This window comes from Ailuropoda melanoleuca, chromosome 14, assembly GCF_002007445.2.
Source record: "Ailuropoda melanoleuca isolate Jingjing chromosome 14, ASM200744v2, whole genome shotgun sequence".
NCBI classification, from domain to species: domain Eukaryota; kingdom Metazoa; phylum Chordata; class Mammalia; order Carnivora; family Ursidae; genus Ailuropoda; species Ailuropoda melanoleuca.
The window spans coordinates 39691727-39706215 of NC_048231.1; the positions used below are offsets into that span (position 1 = coordinate 39691727).

General features: G+C 53.0%; 1 protein-coding gene across 7 annotated transcripts in view; it reads left to right on the forward strand.

Moving 5' to 3' along the window:
• The window catches only part of TRAF3 (TNF receptor associated factor 3), a 109858-nt gene extending 96543 nt beyond the window's left edge, over positions 1–13315 (forward strand). For all 7 annotated transcript variants that reach the window (XM_034643192.1, XM_019799277.2, XM_034643193.1 and 4 more), the window contains 3 exons: positions 1350–1490; positions 6360–6534; positions 7447–13315. In XM_034643192.1, the coding sequence (XP_034499083.1) occupies positions 1350–1490; positions 6360–6534; positions 7447–8018 (888 nt within the window). In that variant the 3' untranslated portion in view covers positions 8019–13315. The remainder of the gene's footprint in view (positions 1–1349; positions 1491–6359; positions 6535–7446) is intronic.
• The last annotated feature ends 1174 nt before the right edge of the window (positions 13316–14489 follow it).

Below are 14489 nucleotides of genomic sequence, written 5' to 3' on the forward strand. Positions count from 1 at the left end.
TGACTTCGGAGGAGGCAGACCTGCCTGCAGGGTGCGCACATGGCCCGTCCGCGTCACTCGTAGGAGTCCTGGGGCATGAGACCGTGTATCCTAGGCAAGTCCGCGGGCACCGAGTAAAATCCTAGGAAAGTGGAATGTTCTTTTGCCCATGAGACATTGCAGGTTTTGTATTCCTTAGTAAATAAGCATTTGTTCTAAAATAAAACAGACTGTATCCAAAGGCGCCACTTGGTTGCCTGTCTCTGGGCAGGTTCTTTGCAGAGACATCAGGAATCTGTGCTTTACCACACCCACGTCTGTCCTGGGGTGTCCTTGGGCTGTCACGTCAGGTGTTGGCTGGTATTTGGGGCACATCCGAGTGGAGGTGTCACAGCGTCCACCGTGGAGCCCCCCGTCTGTGGGGGCAGCAGCCGGGGCTGCACACAGACACCTCTGTTGGTAGAGGGGCCTTTCCAAGGGCCGGAGTGCCCCACAGAGAAGTTTTGTGAGAAGGTAGCCTTGTCAGACATGCCCTCGAAACCACCCCCCAACCCAGGGCCTTTTAAGGCCAGTGTAAATGGGTTCTTGGGAGCTAATTATTTTCCAGAAAGAGATTTTGAAAAGGTCAGCGGTGAGCTTCGAACTGCTCTTCCAGCAGGCCCTTCCTGGGGCTGGTGTGGCGTTGCAGGTGAATGTTGAGTTTTGTGGGAGGTCTCTGCAGCTGCATGTCTCCGTGGCAGGGCTAGTTGTCGGCCCTAAGGAGTAAGTGAGGCACATACGTAGCTTTTTTATTCTCACTGTGTTTTCCTCTTGTGTTGGGAGAGCTTTTCAAAGTGCGGGGTATGGACCACTGGTGGAAGTGAAATAATATAGTGGGTTGCCACTAGTACTTTTTAAAGTAAACTAGAATAAAAGAGAAAGTACCAGGACACATGGAAATGACTAGGGCAAGGATGGTTTTGTGATACCTATTTCTTAGGTACACACACACACACACACACACACACACACGTCTGTACACATGGGGTGAGATATGAGAGTATATTTCCAGGTTGAAGTTTGAAAGCCACTCTGGTAAAAGACTTACTGCTTTTCAGCAAAAACTTTAGAAAGTGTGTCCCATTCATTCTGAAATTCATTCAGCTGTTATACTTTGCCTCGCGCTAGTTAACTACTGGGAGGCAGTCTGTAAGATTTCCTGTTAAGTTACCAGGACTTCCATTTCCTGTATGAAGGGATTTTTTCCCCTGGAACTTCTTCCAGTGAGCAAGTAGAGAGCCTATATTGTGAAAATGTAAGTACTGTTGTTATAATTGTTATTAATTAATAAAACCACCTTTGTTTGCTTAATTGAAGAATTTCTTTTTCAGGTTTCCCTGCTACAGAATGAAAGTGTAGAGAAAAACAAGAGTATACAAAGCTTGCACAATCAGATATGTAGCTTTGAAATTGAAATTGAGAGACAAAAGGAAATGCTCCGAAATAATGAATCCAAAATACTTCATTTACAGGTAAGAAGCTTAAGGCTGTGGCTGGAGCACAGTGTGGAGGAGCACGTCTGAGTTCTCCTTCCAGACTTTCTCAGTGAGCCATTTGAGCAAAAGCCCTGACCTGTGTCAAACAGACGACCTGTTTCTCTTGTTTAAGTGGACTTGAGAAAAACCCAGGGGGCTGTTTCTTCCCGCTTTTCCCTGGAGAGCAAGTCCACTGCCTCTCCGCTGTGCCTTTGATTCACTGTTGGAGAAGTAAGACTTAAAGCCAGTGTTTTTAAAAATTAGCTGTTTGGTTATTATTTAAGATTCCATATTGTTCAGGAGTACTTATGTGTAAAGTTTCACTTCCTAAAGTGAAGTGAAGCCCGTCTGTGTTGTTCTGAATTTTCTAGTGGCACATATACCCTACTTTATCTCGCCATAGGGATCCAGATGTACCTCAGACAAACATGCAAACCTTTGCTGCTCTGAAAAAAGGTGATTGTGGAAGGAGGCTTGATTAAAACGTCGTGTTACCGACACAGGTGCTTGTTGGGATGTTGTTGTAGATCTCACCTGCACCTTAGCTTCCTCGTGCTGTATGTCTGTTGCAGTGATTCCCTCATGTATCACGTACAGCCATGGAAGAATCACTACTATGTTTCCAAAATGGCTTTTTAGTGCTTTTACTTAGGGGTGTTTCCTTAAATTATCCGGAAGAAAATATTTCCAAGAGCTCAAAGTCACAGCGTCTTTGAGAGCCTTCCCTCCCATTTTAACATCAGAGATTAGTCATAGTAGCTCAAATTGCATAGAGATTTATTAATTTCATTTGTGTTCAAACTTTGTGGTTGTCCAGAGACGAGGAAAAACAGTAATGAAATAATAGATTGAAAAATAGAAAAAGTACAAGTCATTGGTATTGAATCAAGCCAGAAAAAGTACATCACATAAAACACCGGCAAGCCTCCTGCTGGCCCATGCCAGTGGGAATGTCTGGGATGTCCCACTCAGCTCCGAGCTCTTAGCAATGTGACTGCTGGCCTGGGGCTCTGAGAGGTGCGTGAAAAGGACAGAGAAATTCAAGCTATGCTAGAAAACCACCTGTTACAAATATAAACAGCAGAATGAATAAGAAGTAGGTTCATTTGTACATCGTCATTTATAACCAGAAAAATTAGGATCTCCGTGATGAGGTCATTAGGGCAACTTGTCTGAAACCTCTGATGTCATTACATGCATCCTCCATTTCCCCTTCTCCCAGGGTGAAAAATTTGAATTTACTTTAATTTACTTTTTAGTAGATTTTAATCATTCCACCATGTGTGATTTATATTTGAACACTTCCGTGACGGAATAAACCACTGAGGTGTGTAAGTCAGAAGGAAAGGGGGAAACCCGGTCACTGGCACCCAGAGCGGTGGGGACTGAGCGGCCACACAGTTCGTCCCCCTGATGGGTTCTAGGTAGGAGGGCAGCCACTCACCACTGCTCTTCTCCACGGAGAGAAAAGCATGGAGGGAAACAGACTATGTTGAGAGAAAGGGGCTCAGATCACACTGGACGTGCAACGCCTGACCTCATCAAGTGCACTGGGATGCTGCCCCACTCGGCCCAGCGGCTTCTGTAGACTGAATCCATCTGGGTGATGGTGTGACGGGAAAGGTGGCAGCTTATCTGTGCTTCACTGTGGGGCTGGCTCCACGGACAGAGTCTGGGAACGTGGGTGGAAGACCTCCATGGCTGGCCCCCAGAGATGATGGCCATCTGTGAAGCATGCTGGGCTCGGGGACACTTCTCTCCAGTCCCTCCAGAGCCTTCTCCACCCTGAGCCTGGCTCACGTGTGCCCCTCTTTAATCCTTCCTCATCCGAAACCCTTCCCGTCGCCTTCCCCTCCCCCTGCCCTCCTCACTGCTCCCCCAGCCCTGTGCATTGGACCACCACGGTGACGACAGACATGTTACTCTCTGTATCAGCTCCTTCCTTGTCGGATTCTCCGGGAGACCCTAAAATCCCAGAGATGGTGGCAACACATACGGAGTGCGGAGTTCCCGAGGGCCCCAGATGCACATGCTGGACAGGGATGTGGTCAGAGTTGGCCACAGCGAGTGGAATTTAAGAGTGTGTTTGCTTTTGCTGGCCCAGGAAGGGCAGTTGCTTAATATTTTACTTTTTGAAGAAATTGTTTTTCTTAATGAAAAAAGACCACCTATGTTTCCACTTAGTCCCTGTGTCCCTGCTGTTGGCAGAGACTAGAGTTGCTGGTCGCTCTGCAGTCCGGGGTGCAGGACTGAAGCCACACGGCGTGCTGCCCACCGGCCCCCGCGCCCCTCTGCGCAGTCTCGTTGGCACAGTGTTTGGGACAGAGGTCCCAGTGACCCTAGCAGTGCAAGTGACAGGACGGTGTTGAAGCCCTCAGGTGCACCGTGCCGGCACTGACCAATTGACGCTGTGGCAGCAAACCTGTTGATTAGGGTTTATTTATCTAGCCTGCACTCCGTACCGTCTCTCAGCTCCTGGATTCTTTTTCTCATGCAATCCTACACCTGCATTTAAGATCAGTTTTTACAGGAAGATGACAGCAGCTAAGTATAGACCACTCTTCGGGAATGAGATCATGTTTGCTGTGTTCTACAGAGAAAGTTTGATTGAGATCAGTGTTCTGCCTTGAGTCTATACCGTTTATACAAAGGAGAGGAGTGCTTAAGACTACCACATCGTCCCTTGCTGTGTGGCAGGGGGGCTCCTTTTAAGTGACTTGGTGGAGCCTTGTCTGTGTGCACATGTGCGTGCATGTGTGCGTCTGTGCAAATGTGTGCACATGGTCCATGTGCGTGTGCACACATGTTCCCTCCTGCCCCCACCCCCACGTGCTGACTCTGTGTCACTGAGCTGGGCCCGGGGCCCATGTGCCTTCACGCCCATTGCCCCGTGCACAGCATGGGTCTTGGGGAGGAGGCATCTCTGTGTCACCCCCGTTTTATCTCAGGGGCAGGAGGTTGAGGGGTGATGCGTGGCTTGTCCCGGGCCGCCGTGCAGTTCACTCGACATCGACCAGGCCACAGAATGACATCTCTCAGACCCACCACTGACGGCGTAGGTTTCCGTTAAGCCCCCTCTTTTTTTTCTTTTTTTTTTTTGAAGATTTTATTTATTTATTTGACAGAGAGGCACAGTGAGAGAGGGAACACAAGCAGGGGGAGTGGGAGAGGGAGAAGCAGGCTTCCCACTGAGCAGGGAGCCCAATGCGGGGCTCGATCCCAGAACGCTGGGATCATGACCAGAGCCAAAGGCAGATGCCTAACGACTGAGCCACCCAGGCACGCCCCCGTTTAGCTCCCTCTTAAACTCACTGGTATCCACGTCAGCTCAGCTTGTCACTTAGCCCGTGGAGTACACGGCCAGCCCTGCTCATCAGAAATACACTATGGGCCTGGGTGTTTGGTGAGGTCAGTAGTCCTGTCCCCAGAACACAGACTTCGTGACCTAATTAAATATGCCTCCAGACACATTGATTTAAACAGTGACATCAGTGTGGGAAGAGGTGTTCTTTACAGAAATCGTTTTTCTTTTTTGATGTTAGCTGTTATCAGGTTTTCTTGGAAAGAAGAGGAAGAATAACACCGTACTTCTAACCCAAAAAAGTAACCCAGACCTACCATGTTTGTGCGGTGGTGGCTGTTAACAGCCAGCAAAGGTGCTGAAACTCAGTGTTTAAAAATAGGCTTCCGAAAGGAGAAGTGAACTCAGCAGGCCCCGGGGCTCTCCCCTGTGCGGCCTGCAGCTTCAGACAAGGCCCGGTTACTCGCGGCTTCACTGGGGCCAAACCACCCAGCCTTCCTGAGCTTTACTTAAAAAAATGCAAATCCTTTTTAGAAGTGAAAACCCTGGGGCACCTGGGTGGCTCAGCCAGTGACGCATCTGCCTTCAGCTCCGATCATGATCCCGGGGTCCTGGGATCGAGTCCTGCATTGGGCTCCCTGCTCAGAGAGTAGCCTGCTTCCCCCTCTCCCTCTGCCCTTCTCCCCACCTCAAGTAAGTGAATAAAATCTTTAAAAAGAAGTGAAAACCCTTTAGATCCCAGTTTCATCCAACAGGTGGACGTGCTGGTCCTTAAATACAGGCCGGCCACCCTAGCTGGAGTGTGAGTCTCATCCCTCTGCTTATTGTTGTAAATGGTCTGTTTCTGCAAGAAAGGGCTTTCTGAATTATTTAAATTAAGATAGCCTGAAATGTAGCCTCGCTATCAGTAGTCACGTGTTTGTCAGTAGTGTTTCTGTGCCCAGCGGGCATAGGGCACTGAGCACTGTATGGATGGGAAGCAAGCCCCTGTCCTAGGCATCGGCCTCTCGGTTTCAGCCAGGGTCTGAAGACCCGCCATCAGGGCTTTTCCTGGCCAGCCCTGTGCAGATGCTAGGTCTCTGGAACAAGTGGCAGAGTGGTGGTTGCTCTCTCGGAACCCAGCAGGGTTCTGGGCCCTGCCTGCAGCCACAGAGACAGGGCGACCCTTACAGCCCTGGGTCAGGCAGCATCCTTGGAGACCCACATTGTTCCACCCCTGTCGATGGCTTGGCCCTTTAGGAAACGGAGACCTTGCCACGGCTGATGGGTGTGGCTCCAGGGTCCTGAACCTGAGACTCCAGGACAGAGTGGTGTGGGGCTTCGTGCCCTGGAGCTGGCGAGTGAGGCTTCTCTGTGCCTTGGTCCCCTCCTCTGGGATGGGGACCTGTGGTCCCTGTGTCCACTGAGATGCGTTTGGGCGCCTGGTGAGATGTCCGTGTGAGAGCTGGCGTGGGGCTGGCTCTGGGCTGGCTGCTCTTCCTAACTAGCTGGTGTCTGATGGTGGGAGCACAGCGTCTGCAGAGTTCTAACCATGGTTTCCCTTTCTGATGCCTTTGATTTGGAAGCGAGTGATAGACAGTCAGGCGGAAAAACTGAAAGAGCTGGACAAAGAGATCCGCCCCTTCCGGCAGAACTGGGAAGAAGCAGACAGCATGAAGAGCAGCGTGGAATCCCTCCAGAACCGAGTGACGGAGCTGGAGAGTGTGGACAAAAGTGCAGGACAGGCGGCTCGGAACACAGGTGGGGGCGGCGCCGGGAGGTCGGGGAGGGGGTCTGGGATGGTCAGGATGCATCCTGGTCTATTCCTGGGAGCTTGGCCAGGTCTGGGGGCTTGAGCTGGTGGGTAGGTGGTACACTGTGCACATACCACCTTGAGCAGTGATTTCCAGTGAGATATTACTCGTGCAGAGGTGTGATGACTTTCCAGCCAGAGATGCCTTTGTGAGGGACAGAAATGTTTCCCACCTAAACACACCCCCTCTGTGTGACACCAGTGTGGTAGAGAAGGGGCGCAGGCTGGACAGTAGGCAGAGGGCAGGGCTTGCTGGTTTGAGGGGGGAGGTGGTGAGGGAGAGGCTCCCAGTCATGCTCATAAAGGCCCAAGGGACACAAGTGACAAGCAGGTGAGGCACAAGACCCATCGGTGTGCTCAGCCAGCATGTTTCTGTTATCTAGAAGCTGCTTTGGGGACTGAATGAATATTCTGAATGTTTGCATGACAAGGATTAATGGTGCAGAGGGACTGAGGTTATGGCAACACCCCCTCCCCCAACATTGGGTGTGAGGCCACACAGGGTACAGGTGACTCCAAGCATCAGGCTGGAAGGCAGGGGGACATGAGCAAGAGCGTGGCCTTTCCCTGCCCCCAGTGGGGCTCTGAGGGCACCTTGTGAGAGGGAGGGCCCTGCAGTGATGTGCCCTGTGACACATAGGCCTGTGTCCCCCAGGTGTTGCCTCCCAGCAGGTTGTGGCCGTGGGTGTGGGGGACCAACGAGGCAGGGATCTGAGGCCTGTGTTTCAGGACACGTACAGGTGCTTGTCCTCCAGCCAGAAGCCTATTTCGTTTAGTGCCGGTGCTGGCGGGAATGGGCTCCTCCAGCCTTCCTAACACTCATGGGCCTCCTTCACCCCGTCTCTCCTCACCCACGGCAGGCTTGCTGGAGTCCCAGCTGAGCCGGCATGACCAGATGCTGAGCGTCCACGACATCCGCCTGGCCGACATGGACCTGCGCTTCCAGGTCCTGGAGACTGCCAGCTACAATGGCGTGCTGATTTGGAAGATCCGAGATTATAAGCGGCGGAAGCAGGAAGCCGTCATGGGGAAGACACTGTCTCTTTACAGCCAGCCTTTCTACACAGGCTATTTTGGCTATAAGATGTGTGCCAGGGTCTACCTGAACGGGGATGGCATGGGGAAGGGGACGCATTTGTCGCTGTTCTTTGTCATTATGCGCGGAGAGTATGACGCCCTGCTTCCTTGGCCGTTCAAGCAGAAAGTGACGCTCATGCTGATGGATCAGGGGTCCTCTCGGCGCCACCTGGGAGATGCGTTCAAGCCGGACCCCAACAGCAGCAGCTTCAAGAAGCCCACCGGGGAGATGAATATTGCCTCTGGCTGCCCAGTGTTTGTGGCCCAAACTGTGCTAGAAAACGGGACATATATTAAAGATGATACCATTTTTATTAAAGTCATAGTGGATACTTCGGATCTGCCCGACCCCTGACAAGTCACTGGGGAGGTGGATTGAGCAGAAGGCAACTCCTCTGGGGGGTTTGAACCGGCTGTCTCCACTGAGGTCCTCGCGCTCAGAAAAGGACCTTGTGGAGCGGAGGAAGCTGCAGAAGGTGGCCGCGGGCCGGCGGGAGGAGCCGCGCGTGAGGACACACCCGCCGTGTTTTCTAATAGACTAGCAACACTCCACTCTGGAGAATTATTTATCCTCCAACATGATAAATACTGCTGTCAGAGAAGGTTTTCAGTTTCATTTTTAAAGATCTAGTTAATTAAGGTGGAAAACATATATGCTAAACAAAAGAACCATGATTTTTCTTCCTTAAACTTGAACACCAAACACACACACACACACACACACACACACACACACCTGGGGATAGCTGGACATGTCAGCATGTTAAGTAAAAGAAGAATTTATGAAATAATAATGCAATTCTGATATATTCTAAAATTCAAGAGTGCAATCTTGTTTCAAATATAGTATATTGTCTATTTTTAAGGCCTCATCTGGTCTCTGTTTTACTAATTTGTTTGTCAGAAGACCCTGAAGTACACCTAGGTCTTTTTTGAGAGTCTAAATTCAGGATCATTTTTTAATTTAAAGTTCTAAGATAATTGTTATTGCAAACATTTTATTTTAAAACGTTGATAGACTGATACTTCTTGGAAGAAAATGTAAACTATCCAACACTGGTTATCACTTGTGATAGGAAGGAAACTCCACTGTGCTGTTATTTCTCGTTAGAAATGTGAACCTTCAGTACGTGTCGTAGTCGATGACGCTACTCCCAGGTCACTGTGAGGGGCCGCTCATGGATGCTGTGCATCGTTTCACATTTATAATTGTTTTCACCCTAAAATAGGGCGTTCGTTGAACTTTGGAGTTCTCAACAAAATCCCGTAGGCTCTTACAGTTCCGCCCCGTGTTCAGACGCGCTTGCCGACGGCTCCGACCTTCCGTGTCCAGCGCCGGGGGTGGGCAGGCGGCTCGTGCTGGAGGAGGCCGCGGCAGGGGTGTGTCTTCGTGCTGTCACGTTGCTGCGTCTTGGGAACGATCTCCAAAGGCAGCATCTGTGCGTAGAGGTGGTGGCATCTGTACATGTGCCTTAGACGCGACCTGCTGCTTCTCGACCCTGGCTTTGTGTGCACTGTCACTCTAGAAGTGACCGCTTAACCCGACGTTCCTCTCCACCACTAGCTCTCTGCCTCTTCCAGGCCCTCAGACAGCCCCGTTCCTGCTGAGGAAGCCAGGCTCAGCTGCAGCTTCTGGAGCGCCCACTGCTCACTTATCACAGATTCCAAGTCTCTGGGCCCCAAAAGTGAGCTGCCCAGTCCCAGCACGGGCGTGGTCCCACCCCTGGGGCAAGAGGGGGGGCAGCCACAGCCCCTCTCCAGGTCCCCACCTGGGTCGTGGGAGCCCACCGCCCCCACGAAGCAGAACCCTCTGAGCATTCCAGAGACCGCCGCTCTCGGGGGGCCCGCCCGGGCTCACCGACAGGGTCCCGGAACCACCATTCTCTCGGGAAGGGTGGTGTCGGGACCGACCCGGCCTGCGCCTGCCCAGACGGCATTTTCTCAACTCACTGTTTACCTTCTCTCAATGGTCCAACTGTGATTAGAAGCCGGAGCCCTGCCTCCCTGTGCCCCTGTGCTATGCACCACGCTCCATGGGTGCTCTTACCACTGATGGGTGCTACACGTGACGGGTGCTTCTTAGGCAAAACCAATGTGTGTGAACCACCGCATCTGTGCCGCTCATCCAAAAGACGCGCCCACGATTGGCCAGCTGGGCCGCGCAACTCAGACTGCCTGCCTCTGGGCTCCCCCGTGGTCGCGCAGGGACGGTTGGGCTGGTGCCCGGTGGCCCGCCGTGTCTCTGGTGCTGCCATCTGCCCTGGGCGTGCCTCCGCCCCAGTGCCTGCTGGAAGTGCCCTCCTAGCACACCGTCCCCTTCCGTAAGTGGCCTCCTTGGTTCCCAGCACCCGCCACGCCCTTTTGCGGTTCAGTGCTTGTTGTAGTCGTCTTTTTTATTTTCTCCGCCCTGTCCCCCCCACCATTGCTTTGAGGGCGAGTCTGTGTCCTTGGTCCTGTCCATGAGGAGTCATGTGTCCCCGTTCATAGCGAAGGACGTCCTGCAGGTGCTGCAGGACCCCTGTCCCCTTGAAGTTGTCCCCGACCTCCTCCAGACCCTGCCCTGGTTCTACCCGGGACACCCAGCGGGGAGTGGACGCCAGGTGGTCCTTGCCTGGCCTCAGTTGGCTTTCCTGGGGCTGGGGGTTACCAGCAGGGACAAGCCTGCAACTTCCCTTCATTAAAAGTATGGACAATATTAACAAATTTGAGATAAGCAACATCTCGGTCTGGTAAAAAAACAACAACAATACTTTGCCTCTCCTGGTTGGAATTCTGCTGGGGGCGGGCCACCTGGGAGCATTTCTGGAAGCCCCTGTCCCTTAGTGGGGGGACTTTCCCAGCAGCCCCTCCCAGACACGCTCCTGGTGGGAGATGACGGGCCCTTTTGGCCTTCTCCCAGGGAGCCCATAGGACATGGCATCAGGGACCGGCACCATCCCCTGGAATGAGGATGGGTCACAGCAGAAGCTTCATCCTGTGGCTTGAAAATAGTCGGTGATAATGGGGGGTCATACGCCTTTTAGCCACTGTGCCCCCTTCCCTCTTGTGCACTTGGGACTTTCTGGAATGCAGCCTCCTGTGATGGACACACCCGGCATGGCTTCCGTCCTGACTCCTCGGTGCCCTGGTCTGGTGCTTGCGCCCAGGGCCGGCCTCAGGCTGTGGCCCCGGAGCGGCCAGCCCTCCTGGCTTCACAGGGTCCCAGCCACAAATGAAACATGTCGCACACAGTGTATATTGGGTGCACTTTTCCTATTTCCTAAAAGTGACAAAATTCCCCATGAGACAAAACTGTTAACGATGTTTAGAGAAACCAACACCAAGTCTTGTGCGTGAGTTGAGCCAGTTGGCTTCCCTGTCAGCCTCGTACTGGACACGAAGACCACTCCCTGTCTCTGCTTGCCTCCTCGGGTTCTCCGGACGCGCACTCTGGCTCAGCCCTGTGCTGACCATGGAGGCTGCAGGATGGGGATGCCCGGGGCTGGGCTTGTCTGTGAGGAGTGGGCGTCAGGTTGGGGGTATGCAGCGTGGTTGGCATGAGTGAGGGGCTTTTCCCAGGACACTGGGAGTCTTTGCGTGGCCGAGCAGCACTTGGTAGCTGGAAAACGTTCCCCTGGGCCTCTTTTAGAAGTTGGGTGTTCCAGTTTCCAGGGTCCGCGGGTAACACAGAGGAGACCGTAGGAATTCACGTAAATTATTCTAAGACCTGTCCGACAAGAGGGAGGCACTGCCCCTCTGGGAGTGATTGGTGCAGGTGGACAGAGGAGGCACCGTGAGGGCCGGTGCCCCAGCCCCAATTCGCAGCCTGTTCCCCGAGCAGCGTCTGGGAGGCAGCCAGCCGAGTGAGGGAGCTCTTGGCCAAGATGCTCCTTTCCTTTCCTGCACGATGCAGTTTTTCCTTGCCTTGTGACCCCAGAGGGCTGTGGAGCACGGGAGAGCCTGTCCTCCGTGGCGGCCGCCTCCGCCGGGCCCTTCACGTGCTGACCAGATTCCAGGGGGCTCTCTGGCACTGCGGATACCCCCGCGGCTTCCCCTATACCACTGTGGCCCACCTTGGTGAGGCAGGGTCCTCATGTCCCTCACCACACGTCCCACGTGAGGCCTGCAGCTGTCATCAGCAGGCATTGTCGTGATCACCCACGGCAGACCTGGCGTCCTGCAGCTGGAGGGCCACAGCCAGCAGAGGAAAAGGTGTCCGGGAGACCCAGGTCCCATGGTGGGTCCTTTCCTTGCCAGCCCAAGGGCGGTGGGCAGAGTGGCAGGACCCCGTCTGCAACTCACACCCTGGGGGGTGTGCACCTCCTTCTTACTCTGCATGACGGAGGGGCGCCTCCACCAGCACCGGCTCCCGGCATCTCCGCCGGTCTCCGAGGGGCGGGGCGGGAGGTCACACTCCTGGTGCCTCTTGCCTGAGCCTCAGCCCTCTGAAGCGCGTCCCTCTGCTCTAGGTGGTGAGCAGGGCTGTAAAATACTGTGTTCTCACTTCTGGTCCAGATCTTTCTCAGACTGTGGGGGAGAGCTCCAGGAGCTCCTTTGCATTTGTGAGCGTTTGAGAGGTGAATGAGGGGTCTATCACCCAAATCTGCTTCTCAGCCCAAGACCATCATTCTGTCTTCAGTTTGCAAATCTCAACAGTTTTATTTCCTCCAAAGTAGAATATGTCCACTGGGGTCTAAGTCAGATGAGGTCTGTGTGTGGCTCCCGTGTGGACAGGTGACCTGGTCATCACTACCATCTGCCCGGGGTGGGGCAGGCTGTCACTGGGGAAACAGGGCCCGCGGGGCAAGGGAGCGTCCCAGGGGTGTGTCCCGAGTGGAGGTGGTTAGTCCGGTCCAAGGAGGCCCTAGTGGTACCTAGCAGTGCTTGCCTTTCATTTCTCCTGCTGCTGCTGTATCTCGAGTCTCTTGTGAACTCTCGCCTTGAAGAAGAGGTTCAAGTCCAGGATGGCTGAACCACTCCTGCCATCACCGGTGGTTGGTGTTTCTAACTCAGTCCCCTAGTAGACAAGTCAGATAACCTTCAACAGCAAACTAAATGAGTTAATTGGTAAACACAAAAGCCGGCACTATTTCCAAGGATTTCTACCAGAATTACCTGTCGAGTAACATCTGTGATCGAGGAAGTGTGTGGATCCACGTAGGCAGTCGTGTCAGGTTTTAGAATCGCATTCTTTCTCTGGTGGCACACCTCTTCCTTCAGTTCTCTTACCCAAAAACAAAGACCAAAGAAGGCCAATCTCTCATTTGACTCTGTATTTTTAATCTGCCTGTTGTAAAAATTGCCGTCTGTAGTAACCGCTCGTTGTGAGGACCCATCTTGACACTCCAAGTGATTGTGACCAGTGATTCACGTCCTGTGTGTTTCTGCTCTTCTAAGAAAAAACAACAAAAAGACAGTATAAGTTATTGCTCAGCAATAATCATGTTGTTAATGTGAGTTAACAACATGTCTCATTTTCTGATAGCATTATTATGTTTTATATTTTCGTTTACTGTATATCGTGTGTGGTTTTATTTGGTATTTATTTGTGTTTTGAGGTCTTGCGATGTTTTTGTGTTTCTGATGCTAATAACTAAAGTTTGTAAGAGTGTAGAATGCAAAACTTTGAAATGCTGAACTGTCTGATTAGAGGAAAATAAATCTGACTAAGGAGTCTGGCTTTCTTTTTCCGACGTCTCTCACAGGCTCCTGGCAGTGCCCTGGGCCTTTTTTCCCTCCGAAGGGGCCTCCCCACCTCTCCCCTCTGACGTGGCCTTCTCGGCGGCCTGTGTGGCCACACAGCCCCACGCTCAGAAGGGCCCACGCTTGGCTTCGTGCTCTGCTGTCATGGTCTTAGAACTCTCAGTGTTTGGAAAAGGGGTCCCACGCTCGGTTTGCAGGAGACCCTGCGGACGATGCAGCGGTTCCTGCCCGAGGCCTGCCGGCCCCCCCTGCAGGTGGGGCTCTGACCTCCGCGCCTCCCAGAGCCTGGTGCACCCACCAGTCGCGCTCTCAAGTCTGCGGCTTGGTCCCGAGCAGGGGAGGTAACCCTCGCCCTCCTGCCAGGCCCATGCCGGGGTATCTGGCATGGGGGAGGGGCCCCGGACCGACCCAGCTGCCCGCCTTCACCCGCCGTGGGGGCTTTGGGCTCTTTGAGCTTCAGTTCCTTATCTGTCAAATGGAAGAACAGCATCTAGCTCCTTTCTGAAAGGTGGTTAATTAAAAAGCTGTACCAGGGCGCCTGGGTGGCTCAGTCAGTGGAGTCTGTGCTCGAGACTCTGTGCCCAGTGTGGAGCCCGATGCGGCACTCGATCTCATGACCCTGAGATCATCACCTGAACAGAAACCAAGAGTCGGACACTTAACTGACTGTGCCACTGGGCGCCCCAATAAATAAATCTTAGAAAAAAAACAAGAACAGAACTGCTCAGTGCTGATCTTGTGAGGGCTCCAGGCAACCAGGGTTTGTTTTTAATACTTATTTCAGCAACCGCTACGCCCACCATGGGGCTCTAACTCACGACCTTGAGATCAAGAGTTGCATGCTCTTCCAACCGAGCCCGCCAGGAGCCCCCAGACAATCAGCTCTAAACAGCTGCTCATAGGAGTGTTAGGGGGTAGAGGGCCAGCATGACCCCTCCCAGGTCAGCATGTCTCTGGGTAGTTATATGGAGCAGGCCCAGGGGCAGGAAGCCCTTGAGGGCACCCCAAATTACGCAGTGTGAAGCTTGCTTTCCAGCACTGGTGCGAAAACCATGGGAGCTGCCCAGACCCTCCCCCACGGTCCTGCCCCTCCAGGTGTCACCACTGCAGCCTCACTGGGCCACTAGAGCTCCACGGTGGCAGG